This window comes from Corvus kubaryi, unplaced genomic scaffold, assembly GCF_017639235.1.
Source record: "Corvus kubaryi isolate FWS band 111438036 unplaced genomic scaffold, C.kubaryi_AGA036_p1.0 37396, whole genome shotgun sequence".
In the NCBI taxonomy this organism is placed as follows: Eukaryota; Metazoa; Chordata; class Aves; order Passeriformes; family Corvidae; genus Corvus; species Corvus kubaryi.
This window is the reverse complement of record NW_024581135.1, coordinates 6,142,909-6,160,169: the sequence shown is the minus strand read 5'-3', so window position 1 is coordinate 6,160,169 and position 17,261 is coordinate 6,142,909. Positions and strand designations below refer to the sequence as shown.

At 39.8% G+C, this 17,261-nt stretch overlaps 1 protein-coding gene and 1 long non-coding RNA gene across 16 annotated transcripts in view; one reads left to right on the top strand and one right to left on the bottom strand.

Moving 5' to 3' along the window:
• The window catches only part of R3HDM1 (R3H domain containing 1), a 79,654-nt gene extending 69,058 nt beyond the window's left edge, over positions 1-10,596 (top strand). For 12 of the 15 annotated variants that reach the window (XM_042041349.1, XM_042041345.1, XM_042041341.1 and 9 more), the window contains 7 exons: positions 1,488-1,591; positions 2,206-2,373; positions 5,355-5,524; positions 5,719-5,869; positions 7,144-7,223; positions 8,026-8,110; positions 9,135-10,596. In XM_042041349.1, the coding sequence (XP_041897283.1) occupies positions 1,488-1,591; positions 2,206-2,373; positions 5,355-5,524; positions 5,719-5,869; positions 7,144-7,223; positions 8,026-8,110; positions 9,135-9,493 (1,117 nt within the window). In that variant the 3' untranslated portion in view covers positions 9,494-10,596. The remainder of the gene's footprint in view (positions 1-1,487; positions 1,592-2,205; positions 2,374-5,354; positions 5,525-5,718; positions 5,870-7,143; positions 7,224-8,025; positions 8,111-9,134) is intronic. The other 3 variants (XM_042041340.1, XM_042041348.1, XM_042041346.1) reach the window with 3 other exon arrangements.
• A 3,812-nt stretch (positions 10,597-14,408) lies between these two features.
• On the bottom strand, positions 14,409-16,823 carry LOC121670742. Its single transcript, XR_006018238.1, has 2 exons — positions 15,529-16,823; positions 14,409-14,626 (listed from the first exon to the last, which is right to left on the bottom strand). It is a non-coding gene; the product is annotated as an uncharacterized LOC121670742 (long non-coding RNA).
• Between the last annotated feature and the right edge of the window lie 438 nt (positions 16,824-17,261).

Genomic DNA, 17,261 nt, shown 5'->3' with positions numbered 1-17,261 from the left:
AAGTCTATTTGAGAACAGATAGGCAAGTACCTAGGAGAATTCATTAGGATTAATGCTTGCTACAAATTTTTCTTTCCCTAGTTTTTTGAACTTAGAAATGAGCAGCATTTAAAAATACCTGGAAGCTTTTAAACAAGCCGCAACAGTATGAAGCTTGTTCATCCTTTTGAGAGTGCAGAGACTTCAGCAGTATTTGTCATCGCCACATGGCTTCACTTGCTTAAATCTGAATTCTTGTTCTTTGTATCTGAAGGTTTTTTAATCCTTTTCTGTAGTTATTATATTTGAGATTCATTGAAGTCACAGGTAGGCATAATCCCAGACTTCTTTTGAATTAAGTTTGATTGCTTGATCTTTTGTGTAATTTAGAATGTCCCTCTCATTTATTATGAATTCAGATCAAACTAGCAACTAATGACAGCATCTTGCTTTCATCAGAATAGTTATGTTGCAACACTTGAACAAGGAAAGCAGAATGCTGTTCTGCAGGAGCTGAAAGTGTCAAACCTACAGGTCACTGCTGAAAACTAGAATCAGTAGGCAGATCAGAAGCTGTGTGAGAGCATCTGTGTTAGTTTTCACTTGATTTTGTCTGCTTTAATGGAAGGGAATCTTAAAATTATATAAGTGAACTATGGGACAAAGGATGGAACAAAGTTTTGACAACATAGGTAAAAATAGTAGGTCCAAGAGGATTAAACCTACTTTTTTTCCCCACAATTTGAAGGAATTGATTTTTTCTCAGAATGTTTATCTGTTAGTACAGGATTCTATAAGCACTGTTCTGATTATGGTCCACCAACCTGATGTTCTGGCTGAGCATTAGTGGTATAATAGAATCTATGTGTGTTACCTGTTTTTCCCCCGATTACCCTGAAAAACTACCTGGCATAAATAAACTTCTAAAGTCATCCTTTTCCTACAGTTTGCAAACAACTGAATGGCTGTTCATCCCCTGGAGTCATGTTCCTTCTCCCACCCCCCGCTGGAAAAGCCCTCTCCTCTCTGGGCTGTGTCAGTGGACCCTGGAGCAGAGCTGTATGCTTTGGTGTGCTGAACCAGCTGCCCAGGACCAGCCCACAGCTGAGGGTCTGCATCCCAAATCTCATGGCAGGGGCTGTGGGTATTCACTTAGCTGAGACCCAATCCTGCTTAAGTGAGCAAGACAACAAATTGTCTTTTTATTATTATTATTCTGCATATCTTTATGCTGATACAGAGCTATGGACACAAAAATAGTATATCAAAAGAGGTGAATTAGTACAGCTTCTCAGTGTAGGCAGGGCATGTGTTTTTGCTAAGGAAGAGGTGTGAAACTTCAGTCTTCTGAAGAATGAGTGAATTCAGGGGTAGGTGGGAATATTACTGATTTTAAATTAACAAAAGCTCAGTGATTTGCAGTACATGTAGACAGCAAACGCAGAAGTCGTGATTAAATGAGTGTAGCATAAATGCCTGTTAGTCATGTTCTTTTTTTGTTATTACAGTTCATCCGTAGGATATCTGCAGCCTCCTGGATCAGAGCAGATACAGTTTCCTAGAACATCATCGCCATGCAACTCTCAGCAGCTTCAAGGACAGCAGTGTGCAGGTTGGAATAAAGTGTCTATTGATAAGCTTAAAAAATGTCTACCAATTATTATGCTGGGTGATTGGATATTTGCTATTAAGGGTTTGATTTAGAATTAACTGCTGTATTCTATTTCCTCTCTTGTTCCATTTTTGAATTTCTTTTCCATTTTTAACCCTGAAGCAGTTTAATTTGAAATGTCAAATTTTTTTATCTTTGAAATATCTCAAGTTACTTTCTTAAAATCCAATAACATACATCATAATGCCTTGCATGTCTACTGGTGAGTTGAGACAGACATGGGAACCATACGTTGGCCATTGGCAGCAGAATCACTTCCATCCTTTCCTGAATAACCAGATAGGTCTGAAAATTTTGAAATTTGGGTTTCTATTTGACAGAAGGAGTGAGGTACATACTTGAAGGAGCCTACTTGGCTCTTCTACTCAAGAAGCGGTCTAGATATCAGTTAATAGAGTAGGAGCAGTGATTTTCTTAAGAGGTCTTGAGGGGAGTTTGGAAACTCAGCGTTCTGGGGTAGCTTTGTGACCTGCTGGAAAGTCGAAAGTACTTCAAAGCTGTGTGAGGTGGTTTTGTTTTTATGGCAGCCTTATTTACTGCTTTTACTTTCATAGTTTATAGCAACCATTCAAGTCAGAAGCCATCACCTCCTACATTATTGCCACCTTCATCCAAGTCAAAGCCACAGCAGGCTGCTTCCATTGTGCACTACAGCATAGTGTCTCCACCCTCATCATGTAAAAGTTCACCCACTGGTCTTTCCATCATGCAGCCAAAAAAAGGTATATTTTATTGGGATTTTCATCTAAGCCATTCTGTCTAGAACTTACTGTAAATTTTCAGATTGGTTTCATGGCTAACTGCTAGAACAACTGCAACTTGAGTGCCATCTCTGATTTTTAAATTCTTCATCTGAATTGCTATTATTGTATCTTTTAAAATGATAATGTGGAACTTAAGTGAAACAATGGCTGCATGGGGGTGGCCTGGAGGCCACCTTCAGCAGGTAAATGTTACTCAGCAGAAACACTTAGGTTCAGAATGTTTTGATCTACAAAATACTTGGGTAATTTTTAAAAGGTGTGTAAATAGAAGCCTCAATGTGTTTGAAAGCAGTGTTGACATAGAGCTTGTCAATCCATGAAACCTTTATAAATGTTAATATCCAAACACTTAAAACTCTGAAGGTCTAACCATAAAATTGATGGACTGGTCAGGAAAATAAGAGCACTAGAGTTAGCCTCCAAACAAGAGATTACGGAACAATCCTGTGACCACAGTGGCACTGTCTTTATTTTACCAGTAGGGAATTTGATACATTAGAGGCTTGGTTGGTAAAAAAGGGATTATCTCAAACTCTGCTATCTCAGTATTTTGCAAGCAAGCACTAGATTAAACAACCCTAGATCAATGACCTACATTCTGCTACAGATGTGGTGTTCTTACAAACATTTATCTCTAAGGCATTTTTAGAACCTGTTTATTAGTAAATAGATAGCGTGCAGTTAAGTGGCAAGATAGCTGGATTAGCAGTTTGTGGGCAGGTTTGGTTTTGTTTCCGTTTTGCTTCAAATTTGTCTTTAATTCTGGAAGATTGTAATTTCAGAATGTATAAAGTGGGCCTCGCACTAGTTTGTTTTTCTGCCTTCTCAATCTATGCTGAAAGTGCTGGTTTTGTGCAGTTTTCATGGCCTGGTTCAGACCTGTAAACTGTGGTTTAAGGAAATTTCAGGAAGGAGGAAGCCCACTATGAGGAGGGGGAGCAAATTCTGAGAGAACAAATCAAAACCTGCGCTTTTCAATAAGTAAAGGCACTGAGATGCTGAATCAAGGCCTCTGAGGTAGGGCCAATGAGCAGGTAGGTGCACAGACAAGTAGCAGAGATGTGTTACAGGGGACCAGACTGTAAATCTGGGGAGGCTTTGAAGGATTTCTGCATGTCCCCTCTCACGGGATATGTCAGGTCATAAAGTGTCTGCAAACTGACTTACGCACTGTGTGACACTTCATTTTGTCAGGATGCTTGTTTAGGAAAATAACTCCATTTATTTTCATTTACTGAAATGCTGGGGTACTAGAAGCAAAAGAAAAAACAAAGTTTTCTGAATGTATAAAGTTTTCTTTTGCAGTTTAAATTGCATTTCAGATTGACACTCTTGTAGAGATGGTGCTGTAAATGTTTCAAAAGACAAATATGTTTATTGTTGGGTGTTCTCACAGAACAGAGCTAAGTCAAAAAGAGTATGCTAGAGTGTTGCAGAATGAAATACTGTATATAAACTGGTAAGATGTAAATGATTGTAATTTATAATGCATATAAATATATGCATAGAATAGTAAAATGAAACCCATTTTTGTGTGTTAAATGTAGTGGGTATATAGGTGTATAGGTGTCCCAGGTTTACACATAGGGACTAGATAAGTTTATGGCTTTACCAGTGGAAAACTGTTGTGTTGTATATTATTCTGATTATGTAGCAGTCATAAACAGACTTGTATTTTATTCTGCTGTGCAATAAAACAGAAATATTCACAAGGTGGCTCTTGCAGGGACTCCTTAACTTATATACTCTGCTAAAGCTGGCCAGATATCTGATGCTTCAGTTGCAATCTGTAACACATGGGTAAAACTTCTTGCCATTAAAAAGAAAGTATAGATGTGAAAACATTAGTAATTCAGTTACCCATATCATAAATACTTCCAAATACAATTTACAAAAGCTAACGTAGTTTTAATGTTGTGCGTTCCTTATTCTGCATTGTTTGGTTTAATTTTTGAAGAAGTCTCTTTTTGTGGAGCCCAGGGGTAGTGACAACAATAGTCCATTATGAAAAACACCAGATGAATGCATTTTATAATCTGTATCTAACTGCTCCTCACTGATGCTCTGATGTGGCAATAAATTGAGAAAATTGCAGAATGCTGCTTTAAAGATGGATGATTAAATAATGTTTAAACCCTGTGTTTTAATTGTGGTTTCTGAGAAATGCTGTAAACAGTGGGTAGAGCAGAGAAAGAAATTGCAAACAACCATTTACAAATAAAAAGGACATTATATAAATTACCTGGGGCAGAGAGGGGAGATGGTTTGTCTCTTGGGCAGCCTCTCCTCACAGCTCCTGGCATGAAACCTTGTGGAACAGTCCTGGATGTTCAGGTGTTCTCCCCTGCCTCTGGTGTTTCTGTGGCTACTGCAGTACCCAAGTGGGACAGGGTGTTGGGTTCAGTTTGCAGTATCTGCCCAGAAAAGCATTCCTAGAGAGAACTTGTAAGTGAGGGTAAGCGTGCCTAGACTAAAGGTTGATCCCAGGCCTTTCTGATATATGTCATCCTATCAGAGAAAACATTTTGAGTGCATTGCTGTACATCATGTAAAACTAACTAGGAAACTTCTGTTTTTAAATATTTTCGCTTAATATCACATTCTGCAACACATGGCTCTGACAGAAGCTGCAGTGAATGCTGAATACTGTCACCTACTAAGAAATAGTGATTTCTTTCAGAAATATCCTCAGCAATGAGTTTCAGTGGTTCCACTATCTCTTGTTCTGGGAAGCCCTCTCCAAGTTAACTACTGCAGATGTAGCTGATAGTGGCAATGTAATTGTACAGAAGATACTGCTCCAGTTTTCTAGAATCAGCAGCTTCTTTAGCAAAACTTGTTTAGCACAATCCTTGTGTTACTTCCCCTTTTCCTGTGTGTTGTGCTAAGCGAACCGTGCCGGGAGTGTTGACTGTGCCCTGTGGCTCCTTGTGTTGCAGCCGCAGCGCCACCGCCCGCCGGGGGAGTGGTAATGATGCAGCTCAACGTGCCCGGCAGTGCCGCGCCGCGGAACCCGTCACCTCCGCAGAGGAAACCCGGCAAGTACTACTGTGATCACCCCCGCGGGCACAAGGCCACGGAACTCAGCACTTTAGACGGTGCTGCACAGGTAGGAGCCGCTGGTTTGCTTCTCCAGGATGACTTAAAATATGCATAAATTCTGTATTTTTTCAAAAGTTCTTTCTGGGGAATAAAAATCTTGCTCTGATGATACTTAATAGAGCTATTTTAACTTCATTTAAGTCTTTGAAGGCTGTGGGTGCTGTTCAGCCTGTTCAAACCCTAACATGTCATTTATTCCAGTTGCAGCATAGTCCTCAACTGGGCAGCCCTGTCACCTCACCGGCCCAATCACCAGCACCAGCCCAGCTGTCAAACATGAAGAACATCCGTCCCACACTGACACCTCTTTCTATTGTGTCCCAGTTTTCTAGACCTTTTGTCCCTGGACAAGGTATGTTTTTAGTTAACTAAAATGTGTGTGTGGTTTCTATGTGAATGTTTTATAATAGAAGCTGTATGAGGATTTTCTGATGAGCATGGCTCACTTTAGGAGTATTGCTATTGAAGCAGAATCACCAAAATTATTTAGTCAAGCATCATTTAAAATTTCACCTTATCACTCTGTACTGATACTGTCCCCCATATCTTCAAAGGCTTTTCATCTCATTAGTGTGAGTTTCCATAACACATTGACTTTCTCATAGTGTTAAGTTTCCCATTTCAGCATTGAAAATATTAATAAAATGTTTGCTAGAATTTAGCTTCAAGTCTTAACCATAAATCATTAGTTGATAATGCACTGAATCAAACCACTGCCTAAGCATGTACTCTTCATTCCTCTGTAGAACAACAAGCATGATGGGATAGAGCCTCTAGCCAGGACTGTACCTCAGTTAGTATTTCAGATAGGACCCAGCCAAAGACACAAAAAATTCCTTGTAGAAGAATTTCAATCCTCTGCTGCCATGTCAACAGAAAGACAGAAAATGGGGAGTTTTCACTGAGATGGGATAGTAGATAATGTTTAAAAAAAATTATATAAACCCTCTTTGTCAGTGAGTAAAAGCATCCTGGTAAAATTACCAAACTCAAAATTAACAAGTCCGTTTTACAGAAAGATTTACTTTAAATCAAAACTTACAGAAAATTCTGTATGTCTCTCTTATTGATAAAGAGAACCTTATTTTCTTGTCTTTGTCTTACCTGTTGCACAGTCTTTGTCATTGCTTTGTATTCTGATGATGTAAAAATTCCAGGTGGCCTGTTTGAAGCACACCTCTTAGCTCCCTCAATCTGCTGTGATCACTGAAAGTGCATTGTCTAGTGCATTGTCTTTGTGGATCCTTGTAACATATAGGAGTGTGAAGAGAGACCTGGCTCTAATCAGGGCTATAACCATGAAAATGACTAAATTAGCATGCTGAGAGGAGCTTTAGACTTATTAAGCTCATTTTGAAACAGAAGGACTTATCTAAGACTGCAGTGAAGAAAAACTTTGAGTGTAATCCCTAAATACCAAAAAGCTTGTACCTTTTCACCTTGGGATCAGGATGTGGCTGACTGACACTGATGGAATCAGGGCAGCTCTGAGTTAGCCCAGCCAGACACTCAGCTTTGTGCACAGCAATTCTGCTTTCTCTTCTGTGTAACATACTCAGTGTGAGAGGGACTTGGAGGAAGATTTCCTGTAACAGAAAAACCCTTCTAATTACCTTTCTCTTTAAGGAGATGCCAGATACCCATTGCTTGGCCAACCCCTGCAGTACAATCCATCTTTGTTACGTGGACAAGTAACAAGCCAACAGGTATTAAAAGAGAACAATCTCATGGCAACAATGAAAAAAAAAAACAATTCAAGACTACCATTACAACCATCTTGAATAGGGGAATGTGTTACTGCACTTGCAGAGTAATTGAGTGGAAGGTGCTTGCTTTGCAATAAGTTTTATTCTGTGTCTATACTCCCCATTGTTCTTGTTTGTTGTATTAAAAAAAAGTGAGAAACATTTATATGAACTTTGGCTTTTAGGCACAATGTAGATAATGGATTTTTTTATTTTAAGCAATTCACTATAGCTTATTCCAAAAATCTAAAGGGGACCCTTTGCTAAAAGGATTTTCTTTTATTCAAGTAACCATTTCTAAAAAAATACAAAATACATGCAGTAATTTCTGAACAAAGAGTGGGTTTGTTCCTTATAAGAAAAACAAACCCAAAATATTGGTGTTAGCAAAGTTGAAAAGTCTTCCCGTCCATATAATTTTTGGGACACGCAGACCCCGTCTGCCTCTACCTTGCTCAGTTCTACCCAATGCCAGCTAGAGGATGTGATGACTAGGGCAGGGGCATGTTCTTCCAAGATGATTTAAGGTGATTTTTTTTTCCCCCCCATCATTGCCTCTCTTTCTTCTGTAGTGAAGGATTGAATGTGCCTGACTGTAGGATTATAAAATGCAATAACTAAAACTGGATGGGAAAACCTTCTCTGTCCCGTGGTAGTGCAGGTTATTTTTCCAGACATTCCTCTGCACTGCTTTTCACTGAGCTGACTAGAAATTTTAAGATGGATTGTTATTTAAGTACACCCTTTATGTCAATCTTTCCAGTGTCAGCCTGGAAACAGACATGGGAACAGGGGAAAAAAAACAGCAAAGAAGGCTGCTTCAGCAGATCTCGGTGCAGGAGAACCAGGTATGGAATTTCTGACTGACACAGTCCTCCAGAAAAATGAATTATGGTGATGGGCTGGGAATGTACAAGAAAAGCACAGGTGAGAAGGGCCAGAGTGAAGAGTAATTGCACAGGAACAGACATGGCAAACACTGGAAACATAAGGAGGGAGAGGCAGACACGATCTGGAGAGAGGAGGAAAGGGAGGTTAAATGGGAGAAGTGTAGCTTTGAAGGCTGGAGAGAAGACCAGAGAAGTTCAGGATTGCAGAGTACTAAAAGAAAGATCAAGTTTGTCAGTTTACTGGACCTAAGTTCTATGATATTGTTACGTTAAATATTAATTATACACACTCCTGCTTCCTTTTACTGGTATAACAAGTGAAATTTGACATAAACCACAAATTAGTTTGTGCTTTTTAGAGTTGCTTTTTTTTTTTAAGTTTTTCCCTTTCTAATATATATTAACACATGGATTTGGGGGACATACTAGGAGATCTACAGATCAGCGCCTTGGAATTGGTAAAGATGTCATTCAAATAAAATCTGATGGCATCTATCTTCATACCTTTACTGGAAGGAATTTTTGCTGCAAGTGTTATCTACTGTCAGCTCTTCAAAGAAAGTTACATATAAATCCATTTTTTCTAATGATTTAGTGGAGAGGATTTTTTTGGAGAGAAGACAGACTAGTTGTTTTGGCATGGTGATGTGTGAAGAGTTACCAGGCAAGGCCAGCGAGATGCTATAGTGAGTTCTCAAACCTGCAGTAAAATGAGTTGTTGATGATTTTCTTATTTTCCCCTCTTTGTTCTGAGGACCCTTTTTGTATTTCCTGCTTTTATTTGCACGCTTGTACAAATAAGCAAATTGTATTTGTAAGCAGTGCTAACTGTGAGACCAAAGGCTCTCCAGAATATGAGGAAGGCAAAGCAGATTTGGTATCAGCCAACTGGAAATACAAGTATGAAATAAGTCATTTTCCACTGTGGGTGTTGTATCATTAAGTGCAATGACCAATTTAGATTCACTGTTTTTCCTTTCAGTTGTGGGAAAAGTTCTAGAAATTACTGAACTGCCAGAAGGCATAACTCGTATGGAAGCAGAGAAACTCTTTGGGGAACTGTTGAAAGTGGGTGCCAAGATCCGGTGGCTGAGGGATTCCCAGTGCCTGCAGACGCAGCAGCGGCGGTTCTGCGGCGCTGGGGACGGCAGTGGGGGCACAGAGCCACCCCGGGCCGGGGACTTGGCGTCCACCTACACGGTTCTGGCCACCTTCCCCACCATGGCGGCCGCACAGAGCGCGCTCAAGAGACAGAGCAGTACCTCAGTGAGCAAGTTCCGCCTGAGAACCAGCAAGAAGCACTACGACTTCCACGTCCTGGAGAGGGCCAGCTCGCAGTAGCAGTTACACCGCTGGACACTCGGCCTTTACTACTGCCATGTCCTCCCTCCTTGATTGGTTTGATGTCATGGGGTTTCTGTTCTCTTCATAGAGACTCCTGGGATGTTTTGTCACATGACATTTGCCATTGAAGAATAAATAGCCCAGTGAATCCAGCAAGATGAAGAAAAAAATTTACAGAGTTAATTCCAGACAATAGCAAGGAATCATCTTTGCGACAAGCAGCTTTCTGTAAGGAATGCTGCTGAAATGCCCCCTACTTTTATAGTAGTTTTGTTTTATATTTTTGAAATCTTGTATCAGATCCAAAGTTCTATTGTACAGCAGATGTTCATAAAAATCCATATGCAGATTTGTATTTTATAATCCCTTTTCACAGCCAGCACACAGCTGTCCATTCCAAGGCAGGAACCTGAGGATTGGTGGAGGGGAAAAGAGAACCATTCTCAAGGAATTGTATTCATTTTCTAGCAAACTACCCAAGATCTTCAAGTTAACCTGTTCTTTGTCCCTTATGGGTTTTTTCTTTTTTTTTCCTTTTTTTCTTTTTTTCCCTTTTTCTTCTTTTTTTTCTTTCTCTTACTTCTTTTTCTATTTTTTTTTAAAGAATATCATTTTACTAGCTAACTCCTTAGGTGGTTATTTTCTTTTGCAATACATTCAAACAATGTCAAAAGAAATTACAAGTTTGTACCCTTGAAGAATTTGCTTCTGATCCAGCAAGTTTAATAATTACTAAAAGGGGAATATGAATAGGTTACGTGTTCACTGAATCACATTTTAATATTTCTTTTTAGCAAAAGTGTGAAGAAACTTTATGTATCTTCATACAAGTGACAAAATGTTTGCACTTTAATTGTGTTCCCACCAGTATGGGTCTCTTTCTCTTCCTTTTCACGCTAAGATAATTGTGTTTGATAAGTGCTGGAAACCTTTTTAATGGTTTAAGTTTTCATCATTTGCAGATGCTCACTGGACATTAAAGATTCATTGCACATAAATGAAACAAAACTTTTTTCAACTTGTGTAATTTGCAAGTCTGTACAATGTGTGCTGATGCAAGCCTTTTTCAGTTCAAAAGAATAAATGTTTACAAACACAAACTTTTTCAGTGCACTTGTTTAAGCTTCTAGGAGTCTTCTGAAACGGGGATGAACTCATATTAATAGCTGGGATCCTTTCAAATATGAGAAAAGAACTTAAACCCACAAATATTAGAGCCTCTTAAAAAACCACCTGCTGTTCCTCAACTGGCATTTATGTTATCCTGTCCTTCATAATACTTAAACATTTCCCTATATAAGTAAAAAAGAGAAATTAATCAGATGCTGTAAGGGACTGCTCCTGATTTTTTATTTTTAGCTCAGGAACTGATCTGCTGTGTAGACAAGCAACTACTTGGTCGCTTCATAAGGCTATCATTTTGTACATTTGTAACTTCTGAAAGAAGAAACTCAAGGTAAATGTTGTGTTTGAAAATGTTTTACAGGGGGTAAAGGTGAAGAATTAAGGTGCCTAAACCAGCATTAATTTTCATTTTTTATACAAATTATTCTATCCCCGAACAGTGATGAAGTACTTGGTGAAAAACTTCGGAAACTGATCTGCCTGGGAATAACGTAGTCTAATAAATAAGGTTTATGGGACTTGATTCTGTGAAATGCTGTAGCAACCAGTATTAACATGACTAAAGGTAAACTTAGATGCTCCCCTAAAACAAAGGGGAGGATGTTCAGCTTCAAGTCCCCAGATAAAAGACAAATCTACCTATTCCAGTCTGCTTTTCTAAAAGGATGGTACTTGGCATGCAAGTTGTGCTTGACTGAGGATGTATTTCTTGCTCCTCCTTGGGCTGGACTGCTGCAGTTTACTGCACCCTAACCCAAAGCTGGTAAAAGCCCCAGTTTATCAATTCCCCCTCCTCCTCTGAACAGCACAGAGGTAATGGGACTACTGCCTGCATTCTGTCACTGCCTCTTGCTGATTTCCATGCTAGTTGAAGATTATGGTTTAATCCTGGTAAAGTAGCTAAGAGATTAAAAGGCTGTAGGGACAGGTATCTCAGCCCAGCAAAGCAGCTGCCTCCGGTAGTTAACTCATTCCATAACAAGATTTTTCCCAGATGTAGAAGGGTAGTCAGTAGCTGAGAGCTTCCATCTGTTCCAGGTGACCCAAGCACTAAATCTTCCATCAAGCTGAACCCTTTCCAAGGCTGTTGCATGCCTTGCTGCATTTCATAAACTTTCCTCATAATAAACAGAGAAGGAAAGGTAATGTGAGGTAAGCATGGAGAATGCAGCCCAAACAATGGGAAGGGAGGGATACAGGGATTAGGAACAAGGCCCAGAAAATATCTGATTTTTATCAAGTAAGTTGTAAACGTGAATGCACATTTCCCTAGAAGAAAAAATTAAAACATAGAGTAAGCCAGTTGTATTCTAATTCAGAATCTGATTATTTCCAGGCCGGCCATCCTTTCTGTTTTATTCTGTGTTAAACAGGGACAGTTGCATTCATTTTTTATCTGGATGTGCCGATATGAGCCACACAGATACAATTAACAGGACTTTGGCACTGTCAGAGGCTTCTGCTGTCTACAGTGGGCAAAGTATTAAAATATTTCCACTTCACGGTCATGTTTATTCCTGGATTTGTGCTATTTCATACTTTCTCTAGTAAGCAAACAGAATACAAACTCATCTAACTGAGACAGTTTATACCTTCCTGGCCTTTGCCCTTCTGTCCCTTTTGGTTCCTTAAACCACACAAGCCCAGGGACTGTGCAAAACTCCTGGAACTGCATTTGTTCCATGGATTTGGATCATAGTCTACAAAGCAAATAAGCACTTTATGCATGAAACAGATGTATGTAAAATACATTCTCATGTTCTCAACAAATCTTCTAGCACTCCAGTGTATTTGAGCTTCCTCTCATTTATCATTAAAGCCATTTTTAAAGCAAATAGTGGCAAAATGAATTAAGTAGGGACTTAACATTGCAGCAATATAATATGTTTTTTTGTTTTACTGAGAATATCTTAACTTTTAGAACTACGGAAAAGCACTGGACAAATAAGCAGAAAAGCTGAACAAATGCAGCCATTACCTACTCCACCAAAAGCTACTATTTTAATTTTTAATTAACACACTTATATTGTAAAACTCCTCCCTGAACAGTGAACATTTAGTATCATTTGTGATATCACAGTCAAAAAGATAATTAAAACTTAAGAAAACAAATTTAAGCCCCATACTTTGAGGACTCCCCAAACCACATGGGCCTGATGCTGGAACTGGGTGGATCATTCCAGCACACCCTAGAACGTCCTTGCAGCCCACACATGCCTGGAGTGCTTTGCTAAGGCAGGACTGGTTGAGAACAAGCACCTTGCATCTTCCCTGAGCAAATGTGACCTGTTCTAATATGAAATATTTTTCTTTCACTCACACACATACGCTTACAAAAATGACATGAAAAGGAGCAGAGCCTCTGTGAAGAAAGAAACCCTGTGCTGTGGTGTACAGAAACTGTAGTGCTTGTGTGTCTCCACCTGCAACGACCCCTAAATGACGTTTCAAGATGTGGGTGGTACAGGGCAGCTGTTTGCAGGTGGGGTTTTATCAAAGCACCAGAAGAACTGTGTAGCTCAGTGAATCCAATAAAGTACTTGGGTACACGACACACCTTTCACAGGAAGAACTTTCTTCTTTGCATTATTTGACAGCTCTATATCCATTTCCTATCTTACTGCAATCCAGTTCCCTCTCAAAGTGGAATGAATAGTTATATTCTCATCCTATGACACTCATTTGTGCCTTAAAATGTCACAGCTGGCTTGTTTGTTGTTTTGGGTTAGCCTTGTACTAACTTGTTTGGATGCTTGAAAGGGAGTCAAAATTACAACTGACTTCTATAAATACTTTTTAGCTCTGTAATATATTTTTTCCACAGAAAACTGGTGCAGGCTTTAAGTTCCTGTATTTAGCCCTGAAGCAAAGAATGTTTAGATGAAGCTTTGGAGAAAACTGACCAAAACACTTTTAAATTATTGGTCATGAAAAATTATTGTAGCTGGAATTTTTATATATTTCTAACTATGAAAGGAATTATTTCAATCCCATCAATGTTTCTACAGCTTGGTTTTCATGAAGCTTGATGCACTGCCTCTTCTCAATGTCCTACCCCTATTCACAGTTAAAATGTTTTGGGTAGTTTTGGCTATTGATGTCAGTAAGTATAAACTTAAAAGTGCACAATGTTATTGTGACTTCATTTTGGAAGCTTCCTCTCTTGGGTGTAGACCAGAACCCTTAAAAGGGCCTGATTTCCAGAACATTCTGAAAATTAAGTCCCTGTAAGTTATCTTATTCTGGAACCTAACACCATTCACATCTGAAACCTTCAGTGTAAATTACTTGATTACTTAAAAATGTGTGCAATTAAGTTCTTACCATGTGTATGAGCCTCCTCTTACTTCAGCGTCTGCCTTGTGTCCTCAGACTCGCAGGGCCGGAGTTTGGCTCTGACTCAGTTCAGCAGCCCCTCACTGCAAGATTTTTTATCCTGCTTGCAACTACTTGACGTTTTGCGATGTTTGTCAAAATTTGTTGGGTTGAAAGTGGATCTTGCTGAAGAGATGATTAAGCATTAAAATTTGGTCCAGGACAAAACACTTAAGTGTTTGCTGCTATTTTTCCATTTTCCAGTCTCACTGGTAAAGCTCATGAGCTGAGTTGCTATATGGGATGCATGCAACTGTAATGGACTGTGCCTGCACTTGGGAAGAGAAACCTGAATGTCAGATAACCCTGGTGCTGTAAACCAAAGAGCTGTAGAGGACAACCTGTGTGTTGCTGGCAGTTATATGCTTTTAAAACTGGAATAAGTTATAAAAATAAACTGTGTTGCTGTGAATAATGCTTAACAGCGAGGTTTATTCTTAATTCAGTTCCTGTGCCCCAGTTAACTGGGAATCTGAATTAGCCTGGGGATTGATGACGCTCCACGGTGCTGACAGCAGTGCAATGTTTCAGACGCAGCTGAGCAGAGGTGGAATGCACGCTCAGCACTGGCTGGGGTATGGACTGACTTCAACACCAAGGGATCTGTTACATTTGATCTTCCAAAATTACCTGACAGTTGAAAAAGAATATTTACAAGCAATATTGTACATCATACTTGAATTACAGAGGCCTCAGTTTGATCTTGAGAGGGAGACAACAGGCATTCTGCTTTTTTCTAATATCCTAACTTTTGCCCTAGTTGTAGGGTTAATTAGCTTTGCCCTTCTTTGGTTTTCCAAAGTAGTTACTCTAAGAAACACCATTACTAAGTGTGCTCTGATAGTCTATCACACTGATTTATACAACTGGGAAATACACCAGACTTTGATTCCACAATTGCTCAGATTTGTTGACTTTTTACTTGGCTTAAATTGTTAACTTTGATTTGTTAATGAACCACTGATTTAGGGTGAAGCAACAGTGCAATTTAAAATAGGAATTCCCTAATAAAGACACTTTCCATTTTAATCCAGATGGATGTGTCCTGGTTTTGGGGATAAAAAATTATTCTCTTAGAATGTGAATTACTTTGTTTCCCATGCCAACAACTGAAAACACACAAGACAACCCCCTTCAAAGAACGGAATCCCAGGTGGTGCTCCAGCTGTCAAATTATTTTTTCTTATTTCTCAATAAAACTTTAAACTTACTAGTCACCCTCCTTTTTCCTAGGCCCACAAACTGCAGACCTTTGCTGTCTCCAGACACACCTGTGCTAAAGGCTCTCATATTAACAGCAAAGGCACATCCAAAAGCAGCAACTCAGTGACCCTACAGCGGGATAATTCCACATTTGAGAATGTAATATAAATAGTTCCTGAGGACGTAAAGGATTATACACCTTCACAAAAATTACATATCCAGTCAATAGTAGGCCCTTTTTCTTCCTTGCTTCAAGCGGTGTCGGAGAGTTTGAAAATTGTATTTGCAAAACAATTTTCAAAACATACAGTGTTCAACATTTCACTCACCCTTCTCATGAAGCTCAGCTTCCAACTTAGGATTCCAAATCCAATGCAGTAAATGCAAACTACAGTTGCTGGAAATACCAAGAGAATTAGTGCAGCACATTCAAATTTATCAGGGAGTTTACGATACACCTTAAAACCTAACCTCCTCCTCTACACATGCACTCATGTAACAGAGATGTGTGTTCATCTCCAAAAACAAATTCATCGTTTGATACTATCCAACCTTTGGCATTGCCCTTAAATCTGTTTTGTATCATGAAGGAACAAAATACAAAAATATACAAAAAAAAAAAAAAAAAACAAACCAAAACACAAAACCCCAACATCTCAGAATCATGTTGTGATGGTATTTCTTTAAGAAACTTGCAGAGGCACAACACACATGCAAAGCTTACCCAGTGAGCATTACTGCGACACGATTTCCACATGCTGCATCTTGGGAGAGGTATTTTATTTTATATATATATAAATATATATTTTATATATATATATATATATATTTTATATATACAGATTTTGTATACTGTTGTCAACACTGATTTGCTTCCTTTTCATTGTAAGTTTGTAGGGTCTTTTAGTTGTTATTATACAAGGTTCAACAGTGAAAGCTTTCCAGACTGAGAGACTGTGTGGTTTTCAGCCTTTCAGTGTTTGGGTACCTGCCTCAGCAAGTTACCCAGGACACACAGTCACAGTCCTAATGGTGTTTTAAAAAAGCTCAAGTGCTTTGAGTGTTCTGTCCAAAATGTTATCATCAGAGCGCTTGACATAAACTGTCCTGTCCTCCTTGCTGTGAAATGTCTGTCAGAGTCCTGCCTTGCTGGCTGTGCTGTGCCAGTCCCTGACAAAGCCTGCGAGCACAGAGGATGTCCTGGCTTCACCTCCTGCCTCTCATTAAGGATCTCTGCACACCACACTCTAGTTTTGTCCTATTTAACATGGATTTCTGTCATTTCCTCCATCACTTTTCCCCCAGTCACACCCTTGCCTCCCCCAGGGTGGGCGCTGGGGCAGGGGTGGCTGTGGCCATCTGTCCCCACAGCCCCGGGTGCAGGAGGTGCCCCTTTCTCTGGCAGCTGCCTCACAGAATCATGGAATCTTTTGGGTTGGAAGGGATCTGTGGAGATCACCCAGTACAAGCCCCCTGCCAAGGCATGGTCACCTGGAGCAAGTGATACAGGAACATGTCCAGGTGGATTTGGAATTTAATCTCCAAAGAGGGTGACTCCACACCCTCCCTGGGCAGCCTGTTCCAGTGTTTCCGGCACCCTCGATGCAAAGAAGTTCTTCCTCATGTTGAGGTGAAACTCCTCGTGCTTTAGTTTATGGCCATTACTTCTCATCCTGTTGCTGGGCACCCCTGAAAAGAGTCTGGCACCATCCTCTTGGCACCTGCCTATGAGATACTTATATTCTATATGAGGTATTTGTTCTGCAATACGGAATCACAGAGTCAACTGGGTTAGAAAAGACCTCCGAGATCATCGAGTCAAACTTGTCAACCAGACCATGGCACTGGGTGCCACCTCCAGTCTTTCCTTAAACACCTCAAGGGACGGTGACTCCACCACCTCCCTGGGCAGGCTGTTCCAATGTCCAGCCATCCCTTCTGTGAAGAGACTCTTCCTGATGTTCAACCTGAAGCTGCCCTGACACAGCTTAAGACTGTGTCCTATCGTTCTGTCGCTGATTCCGTGGGAGAAGAGCCCGACGCACACCTGGCTACACCTTCC